This window comes from Phalacrocorax aristotelis, chromosome 3 (genome assembly GCF_949628215.1).
Source record: "Phalacrocorax aristotelis chromosome 3, bGulAri2.1, whole genome shotgun sequence".
Taxonomy (NCBI): domain Eukaryota; kingdom Metazoa; phylum Chordata; class Aves; order Suliformes; family Phalacrocoracidae; genus Phalacrocorax; species Phalacrocorax aristotelis.
Genome location: NC_134278.1, coordinates 21,286,024 through 21,310,216, shown reverse-complemented (window position 1 = coordinate 21,310,216; position 24,193 = coordinate 21,286,024). Strand labels below are relative to the sequence as shown.

Genomic DNA, 24,193 nt, shown 5'->3' with positions numbered 1-24,193 from the left:
GGGGGCAATAAAAATGCAATAGAAGTGGGACAGCAAGGCAGTTGAAAGGCAGAAAAAGTGCTGCTAAAAAATATTTCCATGAGGTTGGTAATAAAAGTCAGCATTGCAATGGAGGAAGATGGACTGTGAAGTCCTCTCAATCATAACTAGAAGTTCGGTCATTTCCCACAAATCCCAGCAAGCCTCTCTGTCTCACCTGGAACATCCTAAACAGTACAAGGCGAATTAATGATGATCAGATGAAGTAATTTTTCTTTTTTAAAATTTTTTTTCAGTGTAGACAGTCTTCAAAAATAAAAAGCTAGCACTTTTTCCATATCTCTTACTAATTCTTTGACCCTTCAGGGTAGTCTTGTCAGTACTATGGAATTTTATTCCATGTTTTGTCAATGCTGGTTTTTTTAAGTCACTTTCTCAGTATTCTTCCCTCTCTTCAAACTGTTCTTTCCAAAGGGAATTATCTTGACTCATCTGAGTCTTGGATATTATGGTTAAATTAATGCAGAAACTTCTTGATAGGTTGATTTGGATCTCTGGGGTTTTCCGTCTTCTTCCACAGAAGGACAGAGAAGGATATCGCAATAGTATTTGGTAGCGGACAGAGGAGAGACATTTTACTGTCAGCTGTAGAAAAGTTGGGCTAACTCTTTTGGCATCTTAAAACTTTGTACTTGTTACATGGATGGTGGAAGACAGAGGGGAGGAATCTGCTTCATAAGACGGAAGAGCTTGCAGGAGACTGAAAAAAACATGCAGTGGGAAAATCATCTACTGCAGTGTCACTGAAATACCTGCAGTTGGTGTACATAGTGAGGAGACACGGTTACGTGCTCTCCTCATTTATCTAGCAACTTCTAAACATGAAAGAAAGTTTTCCCTTCATGCTTCCAGCTGTGATGCAGATGCTGCAAGCTCTTTCGAATCCTCATACAGCTGAATAACCTAGTTTCATGAAACCATTTACTTTGCTGGGACAAAAAAAAGTTGTTTAATATGAGTTACTGCAAAAATTAAAAGAGGTTAGAAGTTGGAGACTCCACTCAATCATAACAGAATAATCAAGAAGGTTTGCTGCATAGTTATTTTCTGTGCTTAAAGGTAGGTACTTATAGCAAACTTCTTTCCATTTTGTTCCATAACTCAATGGCTGATCTTGACAAACAATAAACCCTGGAAATAAAAATATAATATATTTTTGTTGAGGACAGGGATATGAATGTATTGTGCTAAGAGAAATGTTAGTAAGAAATCATGCTTCTGAAATGATACCAATTCCTCCTGTGAGGAGTATACATAAAAATAATAATTAAAAAATCACAAATGTTGTAATAATATTTCACTTAAATCCATGTCATGTGAACATTATTGGAAATCCAAAAACAGTTTATAATGAACATAAATGTATGATGCAATTATCTCATGTTTTCCTTCTTTGTATTTCCGTTAACATGTATCTGTTTCTGTGGATGTTTTATCTTCTGTATGCATTTTTAACATTTACTTATGTCCTTCAGAATTAACAACAAACCATTCTCTATAGTGAGATTCTTGATGCTGAACATGTAAGCCAGACTGGCTCATTGTGGCTCAGAATTGCTTGCTGATTATGTCTATTTCTGGATAAATACAAAAATAATTATTGGGAGTAATTGTGCATGCAAACCTGGAGCTTTGTTTCTATAGGATTCCCATTTCAACTTTCTTTCCACAAATATTTTGCTGCTAAAATACCATGATTAAAATTCCTTAAAAAGAAACACCAGTTAAAACAAATGCAACTAATCAATTCATTTTCTGTTTTGTAAACAACAGTTAATTCCTTTTCAATATCGGTTGGTCTGGCCAGTTTCTGTTTTCATCTCTGTGCATGAGCAGTGTTCCACACTTACGAAAGATGACAGATGTGAGAGTAACGTATCTTACAGTATCCTTGGTTCAGCAGCTTCCTGGTCCAGACTTTAACATTTCTCTCTGTACACTGTATGTTCTTCTGAACGATCTATATGAAATGCCTACAACCACGTTATTGATGATTCAAACAAAAAAAAACCCACGTAATTATTTTGAAGAAGTGGTTTACACAATATCTTTTCCTCACCTTTGCATCTCTTTCCATTTTTGCTTTATGGACTATCTCTGAATAAGTGTCTGGTCCTGGTTACTTTTTTATATCCTCACTTCATCTTTTTTAATTTCCTTGTAATATCTTGTCATAGATTTTACCAGTTCATCAGTTTTAATTAATTTTTAACCCATTCATAATATTCTCATCTGAGAAAGATGAAGTTGCTTTCCATGAAACATACGTTGTTTATTGTACAAATCCTTTTGGAATCCTTAATGTTGACAGATTTTGGTTTTCACCTCTTGTTTTTCCAGTAATGATTTATGGATTTAAAGTTTTCTTTATAAAACGTATCCATGTATTGCTTCCCTCTCATCCCTCCTCTGCAGCTCATTCATTCCTACAACCTCTTGCTGTTTGTTCTGGACTGTTAAACTAGAACTAACTGAAGTGAATAAGTGAATAGGTTGTTTCCAACTGATTTCAATAACCTCTCCAAGAAAGCACTATTTTCTCATAATTTCCCTTAAAAGCATTCAGTTGACTCTGTTGTTTAAAATATCAATATATTCATGACTGTATGCATATGTACTACTTCCTAACCTGTCATATGCCATAAGCAATAATTGGTTTATAAAATGACAAGTCATGCTTATATTTCAAATCACCTACTTGCTTCTACCATGTGTAAAATGATGAGAGATCAGAAAGAAAGAACTGCACAGAACTGCACTGGTGTTTTAAAAACCTACATTTTCACCAAATTAAGTGGATAAATAGCTCCCGTATTTTGAGCAGCTCCAGAAAGAGACAAAATTATTTTATGTATTGGGACTTTTATTCTCAGTCCACTGGAGGTAACAATAAACTCCTCATGATATCAGAATCAGGAACCAGCTGGAGAAATTCCTTTACGTAAGAGCTAAAATGGCTTCTAAACAATTTTTTTTTTTGGCACTGAACATCAATGCATATTTTAGCAACATTCCTTTGTATAAGTGTTCAACAAGCCACTGAGAATGTTAAGAGTGATGTGCACTGGTCAGTGATGTGTATTCCTTGCATTCCCACTGTATGGTGGCTAAGCTGCAAGGAAGTGTGCAATTAGCCCCATCTGAAACTATTTTTAGCGTGAAAGGTACAAGCCCTGTTGAAGATTATGGATTTAGAGAAAACTGAATAAAAGATTTGGTGATGTTCAGATCCATGCAGCCTAAAAGAAGTTTAGTTCCTGGGTCTTCGTCCTGGAGCCTTACACAGAAGGTGTTCTCTAGTCATTCCCCAGTGGCATTTTGAATTGATCTTACTACAGCTCAACTTAGATATAATCAGAGTAGATCTTAGAGACTGTGTCCCCACTGTGACTTGAGCAGAGATTAAGTATCTTTCCACTCATCTTCCTATCACAGCTAACCTAATTTTTCCAACTCCCTGATTTCTGAGATGCTCAGAAGACTTTGGGTGTTGTCGTGGTTCAGCCTCAGCTGGCAACTGAACACCACGCAGCCGCTCGCTCACCCCCCCCCCACCCCTGTGGGATGGGGAAGAGAATCGGACGAGCAAAAGAACTTGTGGGTTGAGATAAGCACAGTTTAATGATTACAATAAAATGATGATGATAAATGATTATGATAATAATGACAATAATGTTAATATAATAAAAGGGAAAAGGAAGGGAAAGGGAAAACAGGAAAAAAAACGCAGAAACACGAACGATACAGCCGCTCACCACCCGCCGACCGACGCTGCCGGTCCCCGAGCCGCGATTGCTCCCTCCCTCCCCCAGCCAGCCCCTCCCAGGTAGCATACTGGGCATGATGTTACATGATATGGAATATCCCTTTGGCCAGTTTGAATCCGCTCTCTTAGCTGGGCCCCCTCCCCTCCCGGCTTCTTGTGCACCCGGCAGAGCATGGGAGGCTAGACATGTCCTTGACTAGTATAAGCGCTACCCAGCAACAGCCTAAACATCTGTGTGTTATCTCAACAGGTTTTTTTTTCCATGCTAATTTCAAAGCACAGCACTATACCAGCTAGAGTGAAGAAAATTAACTCTATCCCAGCTGAAACCATGACAGGTGTCTGAGTAACTCTGTGGTCAAAACAAACACACTCAGGCATCTTTTGGATTTAAGTGATGTTTGAGAAATGGTAGTCTAAATCACCCCCTCTGAGACTGAGCAAAAGAGGGCCACCTAAATAAACAAATCTGTGAGAAATTAGGCTGTCTGTATAAGAAGAAATTGCCATTTCTATCTTATGAATCTGTTTATTCTTCATGGTAAACTGACAGGATGAGTGTACCAGGATTGGTTGATCACAGTGTAATCCTTGTGAGCTCCAAATAATATATTTAAAATGCAAAAAGGTTAAATAAAGTTGGCAATGCTATCTTAATTTTATATGCAATGATGATGAAAAACCATATATGAAACAGAATTTTATATAGGCATCCCTTTAAAAATGGAAACACCACCATATGCTAATTTCAGAACTAATTTCTGAAACAAACAAGCATAGTGAAAACCCTCCTTAAATTCACGTGAGATATTAAATAGCAGTTAGATTAGGTTAGATTTATCGGGTCATTAAAGGATACTTATCAGTTTGTTACCAGAAGCACTCAGTTTAATTATGCAATTAAGTTTTAGATTATTTTCATTATGTACAGAAAGCTTATTACAATTGCAATTTAACTGGTCATCTTTAGAAAAGCTATTAGATTCTAATTCATTTTCACACTGATGCAAAAAACTCGCCATTATCCAACCCAAAGAAAGATGCTGAGAACCATATGGATTAATTGTAAATACATTTGTAAGAATAAGAATTAATTCAACAATTTGTATGCCAGATGAAATGCAAACAATGGACTTATAATTTCAGAAAAAAGCAAGAGAATATACCAATTTACAAGGCTATTGAATAAAATCTTGTTTACATATTCTGTATTATAAACATGATTAATGTTGATTTTCATTAAGCTAAACCAATAGTTCTAAAAATGGCAGTATATTCTGAAAATTACAAATTATTCATATTGAAAGGGTAAATCCAAAGACTTTTTTATGTCTATCTTAATATATTTGTATTTATTTATAAATACAAAGATTTAGAGAACTGTGTGGTGTGAGTCTAGTTTTGTTATTATTTTTCAGGGGGTCTTACAGACTTGAATAAGGATGAAACTGATAAGCTGTCAAGAAGTTACTGTCATGGAATTTCAAATTTATAGAGTAATGTTACCTTAGAATTTTGATATTTTATGTTTTCAAAAGTTGGTGTTCCCTACTATTCTCCACCCATGATTCCTTTATAAGAATAAGGTGGAAAACCAAAATTCTAGTCCAAACATCATTGATTCCAGACTGGATTTTGTACTCAGTAACGTCTCTTGACATTTCTAATTAAAATCCTTTTTCAGCAGCAAATTTACAGATTTTATAGATCACCAGAAAAGAACAAACCTTTATTATATAATAACAAACAAACAGAGAATCTGTCTCAGGTATGTGAAATTATACTTGGGACAAGCTACAGGTAGGAAACTGTTAAACAGTCAAGTCACTGTTGTATCTTGCTTTTCTTTATGGAGAAATGAGTTGCTACGAAAAGTTGAAGCTGTTGCTCAGGCACAGAGATGAGGAAGCACAATCTATTGCTGACATAAGCCATGGCTAAAGAATGCACTTTGAATTTTCACTGCTAGAGGATCACCACTGCTAAGCTGCTGGCCTTTGATATTGTCCTCCTACCTCCATTTCTCTCACTGCCTTCTCCTACAGCCAATTTAAGCCATAGGCTGCCTGTTCAGCAGAGGAGGTAGCAAGTCCTCTCTCTTCTGTCAGATTTACATTAGCCATAGGTTCATATTACAGACAGGATGCCATGGCCTCGAGCAGGCATCCATAACTGCATTACCTGCTCATCTGCCAAGTAATAGCTGAATCTGCAACGGTTTAGGAGAAATTAGTTAACCTATCGGTCTTCCTAAGGGAACACAGTTCCCTGCAGAGGACAATTTGCTTCAGGCCACATGTGCATGTAGTCCTAGTCTCTCTGTGTTAGTGGTTTAATGCTTAATCCCAGGTATGCTGAAGTTTTCTGAAAAGGCTGTCTGTCCAATGAGAGCTCTACTAAGAAAACCATTTTTGCAGTTAGCTGCGATAATGTCACAAGCATTACAAATTACAGATAGATTAGATCAGCTAGATATTTATTTCAGTTAGAACAACTGTTGTGTGACAGGAATTTTACTTATGAGTATGGCTCAGATTGTAATAGATGACCTAAAGGCAAAAGTTTCAAGCATAGCAGTATCCTGAGAAAGCCAGCATTTAAAACATGAACATATTAAGCATAGGTGTTATTTTCTAAAGTACTAAGCACTGAGCTAGCCCTGCTTCTAGTGAAATAGAAGCTTTCTTTGAAGTACAGTGAAAGTATAATGAGCCATTATTTGAGTCCTTTGAAAAAAATCTTACTTTTAGTGCCAGTGTGTCTCTTGCATACATATATGCTGAACCACAGGCATGCATCGATGTTTAAATCAACTATAATGTCTTCTTGAAATCATCAGATTACAGTGCCTTCTTTTACAAGAGAATGTACTTTTTTATACTAATACCCAGCAACCGCAGATCTTCAAGAAACGTACAAGATTTTTAATGAGATCGGTGTTATTTCAGTAAAGTGGTTTTAATTGTATCGATCCATAATTACTACAGTTCTGTAACCTTTTAATTGTGACATGATGAATTCCTTAAAGGTCTGGCCAAATGAGTGGATCTGCCACATTTTTTAAGTGAAGATGGTCACTTGCAGAGAAATTATTTCACTGATACTTTTGCACTGTTATCTGGAACAGGAATCCACCTGCGCTTCAGGAGTCAGTGCTGGAAGAAACTTCTGAAAACGCTCATGCTTGTGATGAATGTCAGATTTCGTTGCCGTTTAACTTTCTGATTTGTAATGTGGATTCAGAGTGAGAGTGCTTTCAATGTACTTTATAAATGTCGTCTGAAGGTTTTGCTTTAAAAAAAAAAGTATATATGGTATATAATGGTATATATATGTATATATATGGTATATAATATAAAATTTTATTTTATCCTGAAATAGTAATCAGAAATTTAAAATATGAGAAAGCCAAAGAATGTGCATTTTTAATTCAACTAATTTGGAATTTCAAAGTGTTTAAAAAGCACTTCCGTTTAGCACAAGTAATTCTATGCAAAAAGACTGTGAAGAAGATCTTGCAGGGTGTCTTCAGAATTAAGGGGTTTAATTTTGTATGCCTCCTAGTACACTCTCTATATGTGGGCTGAAATATGTATTTCTCAGTACAACCATAACAATTCTGTTTGCTCTTACCATCATCTCCACATCCTACTCAGAGGTTTTTTTTATGCTAAAAGTGGAATTTTCAAAAAAACTCATTCTTGACCTACCCGGTGCCATATTAAGGCTTTTACCAACCTCTGTTTTGGTAAATACATTGGATGCATTAAGAAACCTTACTCCTGTCACTCCTGTATGATTTAATAGCTTGTAAAAAGCTTCTGCATTGAAGTCTTAATGCAAGAATTTCTGTTCCAGATTGTCTGCTATTGGTATTTTTTTTTTCCCTTACCCTCAATGTTTTTAAAATGCTTTTGTGCATTATTTTATTTCTAACGCATAATAAAAGAGCACATCCTTTAGGTCCTTCTCTGTTTCAGGCCTTTAACTTCTAACAAGTCCTATAAACTTCCATTTTCCACAGATGCCTGTACTGACAGAAAGACTAAAAAAAAAATTAAATGTAATATGAGATGGGATTTGGTCTCAGAAATAAGAAGAAACAAGTAGCAGTGATATTTGGATTATATTAAAATTTTATCAGTTGAAATTGGCAACCCTGGAGTCTTCTGTTAATATGATTGAAATGTTGACCAGTAATTGATTTCTAGGGAAAAACTCTTAAAATTAAATTCAGTTATTATGTTAATCTCCAGTTTAATAGAGAATGACAAACAAATCGCCCTATATACATGTAGCCCTTTAGGATTCCATTCTCCTCCTCATCTGTATACAATTCATTTTCTTAAGTCTTTCAGGGATCGTGGACTTTGTTGAAAAGTCAACTCTTAATAGAGAAAAGGGCTCAGTTTGGGGTATTTCTAGTTGTTCTGCTTGAGATATTTAGTCACTTAATTTTGATCTGCATATGTCTAAGCTTTAATTTTTTCCTTTTTTTTAAGATGAAATAACAACAGATGAATCTTGAATAGCTCAAAAGAGCTTTGCTATTAACTTTAAATAGATTCTGGGGTCATCACTAAATTAAACATGCTAAATGCATGCCCTATTGTTATTGGCATGTATCTATATTTATTGATAGTTAACTATAAAAAAGGAAAAAGACCAGAACCAGATAATGATGGCTGTTTTATAACACATGAAGTAGGTACTGTTTTTACTGAACAAGTAAAACCGTGTTCCCATCAATTGTGTTATTTTACATGTGAAAGGTATGTCTTGTGTCTGGAAAACAATACTCCAAAAATATATTTATTAGATTAATAAAATAATGTTTAATTCAGTTTAAAATTTAATTTTGATGGACATAATCCCTTGTTCCAAGCAATGTCAAAGTTTTATTAAGGTTTTAACATGAAGTATAGTGATGGCATATTATGTCCACACAGAGGCATAGCACATATTTGGACAATGTGAATAAGTGAAAAATATGAATACAGTGTGCAGTAGGTATACTGTATGCATATGGTTCTTGCCCAAATGCTTTGTTGTCTGGTTGTTTTCATCTCTTATTTTTAGAAAGTATGTTCTGAATTTTATAACATTAATATAGGGAAAAATGGTGTCTGTGTTCCCACTTGCATGTAATAAATCTTTACAGCCCATCTTAGAGCAAATGTGTATGTACATCTATAAAGCAGTTGACAGAGTATCAGGGGAAATGTGTAGTTTAAGCAGTAAAGTGTAATGGTATTGCCTACTTCCCAGCTGCTTTTCGGAAAATAAACAACCAAAATCATGTACATGCCAAATTTGTATTCATTTGGAACAGATGACTGGTATTTATTTCTGTATTTTGGCTGATCAAAAATACTAGAATTCCTGCTCAACAGGACATAGCTGAGTCCAAAATGAATTACTATATTGCGAATGAATGCTGTAGTTAAAGCAAAAGTGAGGTTTTTTTCTTCACACAAGACAAAAATTAACCACAATGTAGCCAGGCATCAGCTGAATTTTTGAAACTGTAAGCTTGATGAGGCATTATGAACAACAGCACTAGGTTTATAAAAGTAAACTCCATTAAAAGGAATGTACACTATGTCATTTTTCTGTGTTGCCCTTACATGAGCAACATCACTGAATCTCATTTGTTACTTAGAAACTTAATTTACCAAGGAGGTAAAGGAAATCTTAGGAAAAGGAATACTGACTGAAAAGGTTGGTAACTGACCACCCTGATTCTCTAAAAATTATATAAAATGGTATTTTTTTACTATGAATCTTTGTTGATGATCTCGGAATATAACTTCTCCACTGACAGGCGTTATTAGTAATCATGATTTTAAAGAATTTTACTGAAAAACATAAACAAGTGGAACCTCTTTTTCTTGGACAGAATACAATCCCACATCAGAGTAATATTAAAAGATTTTATGTCTTCAAAAAATCCAGAGATACTACATTGGACATCTGTGACAGAACTTAGGCAAATTTAGGCCCCCTGGCTGAAGCATTTCAATAAGCTTATCTTCCAGCAACCACAAAAATCTATTGCATGTCCAGATGTATTTGGAAGCGTTTGGACTGCAAATCCTTGCAGTCCCTGAAACAACCAAACTTACTTATGGCTTCAACCTACCCAGGAGACCCACATGTCTGTGCTGAAATCAGAAGGCCTCTAATCTGGCAGGCATGCTCACTTCCTTCTGACTTCATACTATGGCTCTATGTGGGCAAGGACACTACACATAGAAGGCAGCTCAAGAAGAGGAGGGGTCCTCTTTTCTTCTTCCTTGTCTCTCCTTTCTAAGAAGCCTGTGATGGACAGGCTGCTATGGTGCCTATTACCCACCAAGTCTTTGCTTCCAACCATGTCATAGGGCAGTGACTACACATGAAACAGTTCCTTTTTCTGTTTGTTGCTCAAGCTCTGTCTTTGACTGTAAGGATATTTGAGGTATATTTATGCCCTCCTCTCTAAGTGGAAATAAAGAATTCCCTCCTGTAGTCCTTTCCCATACATTCATTCCCCAGTTTTAGCATCAACTCACCTCTTTACTTGGGTACCTAACACCCATGAATGAAGTCTAAAGCCCTTGTTAGGTTAGCCAAGCTGTTCACAAACACTTTCCCCTTCCAAGGGAAAGAGTCATCATAACTGATAATCATTAAAACTGGTTTTGAAATTAATTGGCCTGTCATTGAGAAAGTTGTAAAAGCCTCTTCTTGTTAGACAGAATCCTACATCAGTCTTTGTTTTAGAGTACTGAAGCAACCTGTCCCTTGTCCTCTCCCTGTTGTAAAAACTGATGGAGGATAAGCATGAAAGAAGCCTTTCTGGTTTTCCATTTAGATGTAATTAACCCCAAGCCTTCAATGATAATTGCCTTTTGCGGATTCCAAGATGTGTGCGTAGTCATGGAAGATGTTAATTCATATGGAGAGCAACAACAACAACAAAAAAAGAGTACTAAGGTCCTCAAGCTTCACAATATTAGTTAATTGTAGATCATGCTGAGATGGAAGTGTCAAGATTTTTGTAGATGGGAGTGAGAGACAAACTACCAACCAGCTTATGTGACCTTGTTAAAGGGCTGAAATCCTGCCCTAGGGTGAATGTAGGGACTTAATTTCATTCTGAAGGCTGCAGTAAAGAGGTACTTACACACTCTCACCAACATCTGCTTCTAGATGCCAGTCCTCTTTTCCTGTCTACCAGCTACTCTGGTGAAACGGACCCAGTGTGGAGGACATGTACATGTGCTCAGGACTACTTAAGACTAGTACTGCCAATATGTGATATAATGCTAATTAGTGCATAATGATGTTAGTATTGTGTGATACTGCCTACGTTTAGAGTGCAGCGCTAGCATCATAGTGTCATGCTGACCAGCACAGTTCTGCTCGAAGCAGCTGGAACAACCTTTGGTTCTGCAGAATACCTCCAATGGAACCTGCCATTGGGAAGGCAGGCGCTCCGGCATCCTGGGACAGTCTGCTAAATGAGGAGGATACATCAAAGCTGAATTATTTCTGGGAAATCTCTATGTCTATGGAAAGATAGCATATGTCTGTAGTCATTGTAACTATTAAGCCCTCTCAGGGTCTGGAAGGACAGATACCAGTGCCGAAGACAGAGCAGTGACATGCTTCTGAATAGGGACAGGTCTGAGAAGTTCCTTCTATGAATGAGTCAGGAACACTGTTCTTCCGCTATTTGGACAGTGATGTTATCAAGTTAACGATCTCTTCATGAGTTAAAGGTATATGCATTGAGATACCGATACCTGAACGATTACATAGATAAGGGTTTTGTAATTGTCTTTTATTACAAGTAATTATTCTGCAGATCATTTCACCATTGCTTGGAAAACATTAAATAATTGATCTAGGATGTATACTACAATTTTCTTAGCTGTTGCAGTTCAGGCATGAGACCTTCCTTTTAACAGCTAAATGCTTAATACTTTGACTAAAGAATTTCATCAGGCTTAAACTCCCCATCTACATGCTCATAACGTTCAGAATCACCAAGATTAGAGCTGGTAAAACTTTTACATCTTGTCTGGAGCAGTGCAAGCCAAAGATGGGCGCTATACCACATTTGCTAATGTTTTGAATTTTCCTACATGTACGAGCTATGTAAATTAATGTGGCTATTAGGGGATAGCTGTATGATTGGAAAATATTTTAAGGTATATCTTAAGGCTGATGATAACCTTATAGATTCTCACCTACCTCTGCTTACAATTCCTAACTGTTTTGTGATATGCTAGTATTAGACCTAAGCCCAGAAAAATCTCATTCCCTTTTGTTAAGGAATGTTTCATAAATAACCTATTCTTTTCCTCTCTGTTGCTTAAACTGTGAGCTCTCAAGCTGGCTGACATGCAGTGCTGTTTTATTTTCTGCAAAATTCACTACAAAACAGCTAAGACTAAATTCTTATGTTAAACTTCTATGTAAACAATTGTGGTAGATAACCAAGGGTCATCACAAGAATGGAAAGGGATAGTGCTCTGTACTAGGGTTAATGAGTGGAGATGGGTGTCTTTATCACAGAGCTGTTCAAAGACAGCCTGTTCAAAGTCATTGAGGAAATGCCATAGGCAGGCTTTTAAATTTAAATCCGAACTACTGCTGTTGTTAAAGAAAACACTATTAGTGTATTTTGTAAGTATAAACCTTATATATCTATTTGTAATGTTTATCACAGTGACAATGCAGCATATTCTGTTTGTCTCTAGTATTCGTCTGGGAATAATTTCCAAGCCAGTTCCATTATTTGCAAATATTGAATATTTGTAAAATACTCCAGGCTAATTATTTGTGCATAGTTCATTTTAGTATTCACCATTTGTGGCTGAGCAATTAGATGCTTACCCATTGGGGGAATCTAATTTAATATGTTTTAAAAATTGCTTTGCTGAGTCAGACCTCAGCTAGTATAACCTTTTTAATTGGAAAATAATGGAGAATAAGTTATGACTGGTGCTTAATGCCACCTTATAATTACTGACTAAAATGTAGGGATATTTAAATGTCATTCTAATTGAATATCAATCACTGAAATCTTTTTAAATGCTAAATAATATGATCTTGGAACACCAATGAGCAAAATAATTTATTCAGAAATAATATACATCTCTGTCATTGTTGAGCTGATTATAATACTAATCTGTACTAATAAATTAATTTCATTCCCAGCCCTCTCAAAATCCTTATAAAATGTTATATCTGTAACTCAGAAATGCTCATTTTAGTATAATTATAAATATTTTTATTAATAATGGAAAAAGAAAACCTTTACAATTACTAAATAGAGAAGTTTTAGATTATATGAAAAATTTTTTAAAACAGTTAAAAGGACAATCTTCAACTTAAGCAAGTTTATTAATGCTTTCAATCTTCTCTAGGCCATTCTTGTGTTAAAACCATTTATTGAAGTTAAAGAAACTATCCAGATACAAAAATTTCATGTAAACAAATGTCTAAGCGTGGGGCAACATTGCAGTTTATGAAATATCAATGAGAGCAAAGTAAAGCTCCCTTGGAAGAAAAAAAATCAAAGATTTCTTAAGGCACAAGGGCATAATTTTTAAAATGGCTGTTAAGGTGAGGTGAGGAAAGGCTGGAGGCAGGGTCTGATCTCTACTCATGCTGAAGGCACTGGGCCTTTTGCCATTAACTGTGAATGGTAGATGTCATCAAGCTGGTTCATATTACATCAGCAGCAGAAGCTTTATCATGTGCTTTCAGAATCCGTCATAAACCCGAGTTAGCTAGCCTTAAAAACACATGTAAAGAAGAATGTTAGCTGACATTTTACTATAACGCTTATTCAGAAGTTTAAACAGAACTTCTAGGTTTTGTTAATAAAACAGATTTTTTTTTCTTTCTAACCTGGAAGATGATCGAACAATTGGTGTTTATATAGCACTGACTAGCAAGTATCAGTGCTAACTAATGAGTGATAGTTATTAGTTCTTCTTATTAAATTACATTAACTAACATAAACTAACATAGTGATGCACTGGCGTGTCACCCATTTTGCAAATGAAAAAACGTTGCAAAATAAAAAAGGCTGTCCACAAAGTTTAGATCAGATGGAGAGGTCAAGTAGACAGATAGCCTTTTTCATAATTAGATTGCAATGACTAAACTTTTAGTCACTGTTACCTGCATATTTGCTGAAAATGATGTCAGAAGTCATTAATAGGTCAGGTCTAAGCAGTTTTCCAAAAGTTTGAAATAGTCAGATTTGGCTTTGTTTGTTCTGTGTTGCATTTTGTAAGGGATGGTTTCCAAGAATGCGGTACTTATTTTGTAGAAGACTGACTTGAAATACAAAAGCACTCCAGTTAATGTCTAGCTGACAGCTGATACTGACTTACAGTCAGAATTTTTTGACAATTTTACAATGTAATAAAATAAAGCAGTACCAGTGTTGCCAGCTGAGTGTCTTCCCACACACACAAAAAATGCATAAAATATTATTTTTATACGATAAATGATGAAGATGGTTTTCTCTCAAAAGTTATACTTTTTTTTCCAGTCTAAAACATACATGTGCAGTTGGCAAGGGGATACTCTGTGTTTCACAGTCGACTTTGCTCTGGGATTTACCTGTTTTGACAGTAAAACAAAGGTAAGAGGAAAAAGAAAAGAAAACATAACTTTTATTTTACTGTTATTGAAGTTATCAGTAATGGTAATTTTTGATGTGGATCAGTAATGGTAATTTTTTATGTCGATGTTGAGTATTTCTTCCTCAAACATACTGTACTTTTTATTTAGGTAGCACTGCTGAAATACAGTCAGTTTGGGACTTGAAAGGGACAATTATGGTTGTGCCTTAGCATGTAAAGATAAATTTTGGAGACAGGTATCAAAAAAGTAATTTCCTTTTCAAGTAATAATAGCAAAGGAAGGTTATATTTAGCAGAGAACTTGGTTTCTTATAATGAAGAAACGTCAAGATTTTTAAAAGATTACCAGTCATGAAAAAAATGAAGTGTTGCCTGATTCTATTTGTTTTGAAGCTACAGACATAAAATAAGATTAATTATTCTTCCATCATAAGAAATTTAGGCCATGTCTAAAATAAACAGAACAAGGGCAAATGCATTTCAAAGTCATAGTCTATAAGATTAAATTCACTTATCTTGCAAAAGAGTGGCTATATATAAAATGCCTACAGGGGATGGTTTATGATACATGCCAACTTTGAAGCCCTGTTTATAATTCTACTATTTTATATATAATTTAGTGATACTTTAATTTAAATTCTTCTAAACGGATTTATACATTTGTTTGCCATTAGAAGTAAACATATATACAAAATATATTTCTACATTAAGAGAGCTCTACGGTAGAAGGTCTGTCCTCTGAAATATGGTCTTCAACTCAAAACTGAAAAGATTTTTTAAATGTTTGTTACAGAAATTCAGTCAGTCATTGTGAGTTAAGAGGAAACATACTGCGTATTGAAATACCGACACAGGATCTAGTTCTTCTGTGTTGGTATTTTGGGGGTTTGGGGTCAAAATGCACAGCTTTATTGAAATCTTTGTGCAGAGAATGACCAAGATCGTTGTTATTTGAAAATTTAGACTAATTGCACTAAGTGTGCTGTCCTATAGGGTAGCATAAAATTTCAGGAAATACATTTACATACCTTTCTCTGCCTCAGGTGATACTGCATTCTGAAATCGTGCTTTTTGCACAATTGTACACATTTTGCATGCAGCCACAAATTAACTGTAGACAGTAATGCCATCAGTTTGGACTATAGAAAATATTTATTTTAAATGTGAAGACTGATCGGGGTGTACTCCCACCTTTAAAATTATAAACTTCTCTACTGATAGAACTTTGAGCCACCGTACCTACCTTCAGTATTGATGATAAGGCGGTTTTAGATCAATGATCAACCATTGTTGCTTACCTAAGGAGGACTACAGAATGCCATCAGATAGATTGATTCTGTTGTTAAACTGTAAAAACTCTGGCGAGCTCCAGTACATTTATTGTTCATCTGTGTGAGAGATGGGGATGTCCTCTCCAGCCTCAAGCTTGAGTGAGGCACTAATGGGTGGCTTCTACAGTTCCTCTTACTTCCCATAATTTTCAGCTGGAGATCACTGTGTTGCCCCATACTCATAGCTTTTTCCGAATATTTCCTACCAACACTGAATAGATTGTTGAAGTGGTCAAGCAATTAACAGTTCATTAGGAACACAGCAATTTTGCTGAAAAAATTTACTTTTTCTTTGAGATAATGAATTTCAAATTGAAGTCACCTACTGATGCAAAGAATGTTCTTATACCACAGCAGGTGTTCCTACAGGCTTATTAAAATAAAGGCAAGTCCCCTGTCTGCTCTACAAGTCTAAGCCTGGATCTCAAATTTTGGGCAACCAGCTAATGTACTCATTAAAAAATTTTCTTTTTTACAGTCTGGAAAGTAATGTAAAAAGGGCCTGCTTATTACAAATGATGAAATGAAAAGCACAAGAGCTTTTGCTTAGGAGTGTGGTGGGTTGACCCTGGCTGAACACCACGTGCACACAAAAGCCACTCTATTACTCCCTCTCCTCAGCTGGACGGGGGAGAGGAAATATAACAACGGCTCGTGGGTCAAGATAAGGACAGGGAGAGATCACTCACCTATTACCTTCACGAGCAAAACAGACCCAACTTGGGGAAATTAGCTTAATTTATTACCAATCAACTCAGAATAGAATAATGAGAAATAAAACCAAATCTTAAGACACCTTCCTCCCACCCCATTCTTCCCAGGCTCAACATCACTCCTGATTTTCTCTACCTACTTCCCCCTGGCAGCGCAGGGGAACGGGGAATGGGGGTTTTGATCAGTTCATCACACATTGTCTCTGCCACTCCTTTCTCCTCATGGGGAGGGCTCCTCACACTCTTCCTCTGCTCCAGCAATGGGGTCCCTCCCACAGGAGACAGTCCTCCACAAACTTCTACAACATGGGTCCTTCCCACAGGCAACAGTTCTTCACCAACGCTCCAGCGTGGGTCCCCCACAGGGTCACAAGTCCTGCCAGCAAACCTGCTCCAGTGTGGGCTCCTCTTTCTACAGGGCCACAGGTCCTGCCAGGAGTCTGCTCCAGTGCGGGCTTCCCATGGGGTCACAGCTTCCTTTGGGCATCCACCTGCTCTGGCGTGAGGTCCTCCACTGGCTGCAGGTGGGTATCTGCTCCACCGTGGGCCTCCATGGGCAGCACGGGAACAGCCCACCTCACCATGGTCTTCACCATGGGCTGCAGGGGAATCTCTGCTCCAGCACCTGGAGCACCTCCTCCCCCTCTTTCTTTACTGACCTTGGTGTCTGCAGGGTAGTTCCTCTCATATATTCTCACTCCTCTCTCTGGCTGCCTTCTTAATTATGTTATCCCATAGGCGCTACCACCATCACTGATGGGCTCAGCCTTGGCCAACAGCAGGTCCCTCTTGGAGCCGGCTGGCATTGGCTCTATAGGACATAGAGAAAGCTTCTATCAGCTTCTCAAAAAAACCATGTCTGTAGCCCCCCCACTACCAAAACCTTGCCATAGAAACCCAATTCAAGGAGTTTAACTATCTTTTAGATAACTTTTCTAGAACAGTTTTGGGGGATTCTTAAAGTTATTTGAAAGAATTACTTAATTTCGTACATATTCTGTTCCAGGATCATCATGGGCTTAACTTATTCAGCTTTTACCATTTTGGGCCCATCACAGAGATACTTTTGTGGGCTGAAGCTGCTAATTCAAGATAAAGACATCCCAAAGTGTGCATTTTCTTCCACCTTCCAGAACCATCTACTTTTCTTTTCCATTCAGTGTCAACTGTTGAAGAGATGATGACTCCAGCAATGCCTATTATTGCTAAATTATTCCTAAGTTGTTGTTTCATCTCCACCCTAGCAGTTATATAGTGAACATTCATCTATCCCATTTAGATCCGAAATCATTTAAGCTTTGAATACTTTTCAGGTGGTCTAATTAGGCCCTCTGGACCCAGTTAAAATCTGTTCATGAATGCAGAGTTTAAGCACCGTCACAATGCTGTGGCATAGTTGGGTTTTTCTTCATCTGTTGTGCTTGTCTAAGAAGTCAATGACATTTATGTCTGCAGGGAACCAGGAGATGGAGTCAGGTTTTTTGTGCCTTCTGTAAACACTTTTTTATTTAAAGGGCATTTCCTTTCAAACTACAAGTAGGGTTCTGAAGGCTGCTGGTAGCACTGGTCTACATGAGAAAAATATTTTGCAATGATGTATATTGGAAAATGGAATAAAGCAAACTTTTTTCTGTGTGTGTGCTTTTGAAATAGCCTTCAAAGTATTTAAATTGTGCTTCCTCTGCAGTGTCCAGGGACTGAATCACATTTCAACATGTGCATAAAATTTTCATTAAGATTAAAGGCATTAAGGAAACATCAGCAGGAAGTCCAGATGCAAGTTGTTACCTTTTGTTTTTTTAAACTTACACATTTTCAGGTGATCAATAGAAAACATTCAAACAAACAGAGAAAATGACATTGGGTTCAAAAAAATTTCCCAATATTTGTCTTTCATAAGTATTTCCATAATTATTAAAACATACCTGTTAGTCTAGGATTTCCCAACAGTAGATGGGAATGCCATGCATAACCCTGCAGAAGGCCAAGAAGCCTAGAATTCTAATATAGTTTACAAACAATTACATAATGTAGAACATATTTTTGTGGTTTGTGAGACTACATTCAATAGTAACTTATTTTATCTGAGGATTTCAAACCACATTACTCACATCAGTAAATTCAGCTTTGCCACATCTGTGTAAGACATTATTATTTACATTATGCAGATGAGCCATCTGAAATAGAAAAAATTGAAATAGAGTAAAGAATTGTGTTCTTAGTGAAACTGATACAAATATCCTCATGGATCTTTTTAGGATTAAGCTTCTCCCATGGATTTTTAAATTATGTAGGCAACTGAAACATTTACATTTCAGAGAATTTCTAAATAATTTAGTGAATAATAATATTGCATCTTTGCTTTCACATACGATACAGAGCTGGTCATTTTATTTGCTCTGCAACCAGCCTGTTACCATGCACTATGTTCACTGCCCCAATGCTTCATCGTAATACATAAACACTGATCATCAATCTGTAGTTCCAGGTAAGAGTGTGTAACAGTCCTTAATCAAATTTCCTTCTTTATAGAACGTGCTATGGAGGTTTAAATTCTCTCAGCTCAAAGGCTCTTCAGATGATGGGAAAACAAGAGTAAAGCTGCTTTTCCAGAATCTAGACACCAAACAAATTGAGACAAAGGTAAGCAACATCCTCTTTCTTAGTTTAGTAAAAAATGAAATGGAATTACTGTCAAGGCATCAGAAATTCCCTTTACTACTGCATATGCGTATCTTTTTTCTCCTGTTCTCTAGAAACTCTACAATAAATGGAAATATGTAGTATCTATAGATTTATTACACTATTTGTACAAGCCTGTTACTGAGTTGTGTTATGATGGTATTTTACTGTTACAGAAAGATGATTTCTGTGAAGTTTAGTAAACTTGTAATAGCTATAATATCTAAAAACTGCTTTAAAAAAGGATAAAGGAAGAATAAAACTATTTAAATGCTAAATACATTTTTAAGCTGCTATATAGTAGACAAATTTCTAAGCAAATATGTGCTTAAGGTTTATCAATAAAATAAAAGATTGTGTAACATTTGTTAACTTTAAAAAGGGAATATTCTTGCAAGAGACCAAACAATTCCTGAAACCTATTGGTTCTGTTGTGAATTAAGAGCACTCAGTGCTTTGCAGGATCTGGAATTAAGGTGTGAAGACATCCAGTCACTACTGTAGAGGAGATATTACTGGGTCTTTTTTCTTTTCCTCTAGTAATCATCAAATAAAATCGTGAAACTTAGAATTCAGATTACCAAATGAACTTCAGCAGTTTCTAATTCAGGACTGTAGTTTGATTCATCATCTGGAGGTTTGGCTGTAATTCCTTAATCTGTGCTGATTCTGCCCTTTGATCCAAAGCTTGATGCTGAATGAATATATAAAAAGATAATTTTTCAATCATGCAATTTTTAACAGAATGAGGAGGACTTTGATGTGATAAGACAGAGAACAGGAAGGTAAAAGTGAGGTTCAACTGGGATTTAGCAGACAAAAGCCAATGAAAATAGCAGAAAAATATCTGAAGATCTGTGAACATTCTCAAATACTCTTAACTGGGGCTGTACAGGTTAAAGTCAATCATAAAGTGATACTTTTCTATAGTGACTATACACAAAGGTTATATGTGACCTATCCTTCTAATGTTTAAAAGAAGCTATAAGAAGAAAATCTCTAACCTTTCTTGTTTATCATGAAGTTACAACAAATGCAATATGTCTGTATATTAGTAAATTATTCGGTATTTCATCAGCAAGCTTAACCTGAGTTGTCTGTTGTCTCTACTGTAAAAAATATTATAATATCTGTTGCAAAAGATACAATACTATGATAGCAGGTCATTTCCACAGTACAGTTTCATTTCTCACAGTACTACTTGGAGACAGAAAAGGACTACTATTATCATTTTATACATGATCGTCTGTTGCAGAGAGCTTACATACCTTGTTTGGGGTCAGACAGGAAGATTGTACTGGTGCAAAAACCGTAATCTGAATCTCAGAATCTGTGTATTAAATCATTAGATAACCCATGTGTGCGATTGGCCAAGGACTCCAGTTCCATTACTTGCAATGGAATTCCATTGCTTTAATACTGGATCATTCTTCCGTCTTTTGTGGTAAACTGATTTTTTAAAATCTTATTTTATTTTTATTTCTGTGCTCACTTCAATTGTTTTCAATTGGTTTTACTTGTATTTGACTCTTTAAATAGAAAAATTGTAAATCTTAGCATTTTTATGAAAATTTGATTGTTTGTAAAATAATGATAAAAGTTAGTTGTAATGATAATTTTACAGCAAATTGTGTCCAAGAGACAGATTTGTTAAAACATTAAAAATTATTCTTTTGCATAGCTCTAATAAAAACACCTTCTAACGGGCAAAGTTTTCATGAATAATTGTGAGGTACCTTGAAATTATCAGATGGAAGATGATATGTGATCAATTCATACAGAATTCTAAGTACGTATGTACCTAAATGTACATATGTGTTATAAATGTTGGAAGAGCCCAGGAAACGCTCATTAAAGGCCAGAGGAAAGGCTGATACTAAGTAGCTGAGGATTTATCAGGGTTTCCATGACTACCCCTTTTACCACAGCCTCTGCACAGGGCAGTGTACCCGCTAGGATTTCACATTAAATGGGACTGGGATACAGCTGTGCAGCCTCTCCACTTCAGATAAGTGGCATATACATTCAGGTATATGCCCACCACCCAAATCCTTTTCTTTCTTAGACTTCAGAATTACTGACTAGTCAGGAAATAATCAGCACTAATACCCATAGTATAGTACAGTATCTGCCTCAGCTTATTGTACTGAAAGAGATTTCATAAAGCCAGATGGTGCTGTGTGGTGAGATGTGGCCAATAATGACAAGCAGAAAATGTCATCACATAATATAAATTTCATTATTCCTTGAGTAAATGAGCCACTACGTGTGAAATAAAGCTTGATACAGATGACTTATGTTCAGTTGGCAGTAAACAGTGGAGTTAAGGTTGCAGAAGGATTTTCCGGATTATGTCTAATTTTATCTGTTTATAAATTATTGGGGGAAAAAAAATCACATTTGGGAATTCTATTTTTGCATCTTGGTGACTAGTTAGAGATTATGGGTTTTTTCTCCTTCTATAAATATTAAGCCAGGTGCTTTTTCCTGTACACATCAGTTTTAGGTGAAGAACAATGCATTTTTCCATTTACAATTTTTCTGTTTGAAGGAGCTAATAAGGTAGATTCCTGTCAGTTGTTTCTCCTTCAGGTCCTTCATATTCCCTACAACTTCCCTTAATAGTTTCCCACTTCAGTACTTCCCTGCTTTTAATACTTCCAATAATAACTCCATTTCGACTCCCTGAAATCCCCCAAAAGTCATTGCTATGCATTCATATTACTCTAAAGTCCCAGCATACTTTTTATCCAGCCTGACAATGTAGAAAAAGCTGTTGCAGCTGGTTTGTAGGTATGTGTGTGCTACCTGGTTAGAGAACCCATGTATAACGGGTGGCCAAGGGACCCCTGCCCTGGCTGCTGCTCATGGCAGGAAAGGACGATGCTCTCACTGCCTTTCCTGCAGGGTGGTAACACGACCTCCCAGACCCTGCCAACAACTTGTGCCATACTTCTAGAAATTCACCCTCTTTAAGGTGTCCACCTCTTTGACAAATAAGGCAAAAATTGCACACGTGATTTTATCACTTCATTTCTGAGGGACATCAGACTTACTTTTATAGAAGAGAGACTCAATAATTCTGAAATTGCAGCATAGCATATAAATGGATCTGTATAAAGGAGTAGCTCTGCAACTATTTTGAAAGAGGGAAAGGAGTGTTTGACTAAGATGTATTCCTGGACTATGGCATTAATGTGCAGTTTGCACCTCAATTCTTCCTTGGCTCAGCAGTTTGGAATTCTTTGAACTGGAGATGCCTTTTCATTTCCCTTTGGTGGAGGGCTCTTAAACCTGTGTGTTCTTCAGTCAGATGGAGCACGTTGACTACACATGCACCTCTTACACATAAGAAGTTCATATGCAAAAAGATACTTGCTTTTGTCTTTTCTTAACAGTTAAAACTAAAAAAAGAAAAGACATGAAAACAAGAAGAAAAAATATCTCTGAATAGTAGTAACAGAGAGCTGAAGGCACGAAGGCAAGTAATAGTTCGTAGTTTAGAAACTGACCAAATAGTGAATGAGAAGGATAGGTTACGTGTTGTTTGTTTGCTGGTTATCGAAAAAGAAGAAAATTGCATCCCACATTACAAGATCAAAGGGTTATAAACACAAACCAGAGTATGGAAGGAAGGTGGTTGAAATATTTTAAAGTGTTAATTTTTGCAGTATTCAGGAACTAGTGAAGGTTAAACATAGCTTTCTCAAACATGAGAAGTCCAGGTAGATGGGTAAGATTAAAGAGGGAGAAAACATAGCAGCTTTTTGGGGGGGGTGTTTGGTTTTTTTTTTTTAAAAAAAAGGGTTCAAGGGAAGACATAGAGACTTACAGACCAGTCAGCCTAATTTGGATAGCAGAAAAATTATAAGTTTATTAAATGAACACCAAGATTATTAAATAAACTATTTGTAATTCTAGAGAGAATAATAAAGTGATAGGAAACTATCAGGGTGGATTTTTGAGAAAAGACTATAGCAAAATTGCCTCAATTCCATTTTATGACAGGCTAACTACTCTAGAGGGAAACCACGCGTGATCTGTCTTCACTTTATTAAGGCTTAAACATAGTCCCACATGATGTTCTCATAAATAATTTTGGTAAATAGTACCTAAGTCAAGTTACCATAAAAATGTTACAAGTGATTGAAAAAGAAATTCTAAAAGTAGATTCCATTATTTGCTTGCAAAATGGAAGAGTATAACATACACAAATTTGCCTGAACCAGAATCTTACCTCTTTAATTTCCTACCTGGTGGAAGTCTGAAGCTGGAGCTGCTCAGTGAAAATTATATCTTTGTATAATATAAATTTTCCAAGTAATTTTTCCAATGAACAAATGTGAGCAGATTTCACAGGAATAGTAAAAAGCAGCCCCCTGATGCAGAACTAATCTTCCTGCCAAATTTCAGAGGCTCAGAAATTAGTAAATCATTCTGGCTAAAATTTTCTTCTGAAAAGTAATCTGTTGCGGAAAATTGGTGTGGTAAATATCAGCCAAAACCTTTTATATTTGGCAAAGTTGTATATAGCTTATGTACCCGACCACAGAATCAAGTACTGGGATATTACAGCGAGTCTTAATAGTAGTAGATATCCTTAGCTTACATGACATGTACCCTGAATTTTCAAGGCTGCTTTCAAAAAAATAAAAATTGAGATTAATACTTCCAGGATTGTATAGATGATTTATCTCCCTTAGCTAAACTGTAGCTGCCTGGAAGATAAGACTTTTTTTTTCAAGCATATATTAATTAAACATTTCCCTTTTCTTCTCATCTTATTTTTTTGTTATTTTTATACTATGTGGAAAAGATGGAATTATATTTTAACAATTAATTCACCCTACGAACAGAAAGAAAGTTTATTTGTCTTTCTTCGCTACATTTGCTCTTTTACCTACTTGGTCTCAAATATTTCACTGAAGAAAGAAAATAAATCATTGTGTCACTAGACTGTTCTGAGCCATATTGAAACTTCAGCTAAATGTTGCAGGTCTCGTACCTTTC

General features: G+C 36.1%; 1 protein-coding gene across 1 annotated transcript in view; it reads left to right on the top strand.

The window, feature by feature from the left end:
- Positions 1-24,193, top strand: part of SNTG2 (syntrophin gamma 2) — a 183,846-nt gene that overhangs the window by 152,708 nt on the left and 6,945 nt on the right. Inside the window, exons 15-16 of the mRNA XM_075089724.1 lie at positions 14,364-14,456; positions 19,034-19,144. Coding sequence (XP_074945825.1) covers positions 14,364-14,456; positions 19,034-19,144 — 204 coding nt within the window. The remainder of the gene's footprint in view (positions 1-14,363; positions 14,457-19,033; positions 19,145-24,193) is intronic.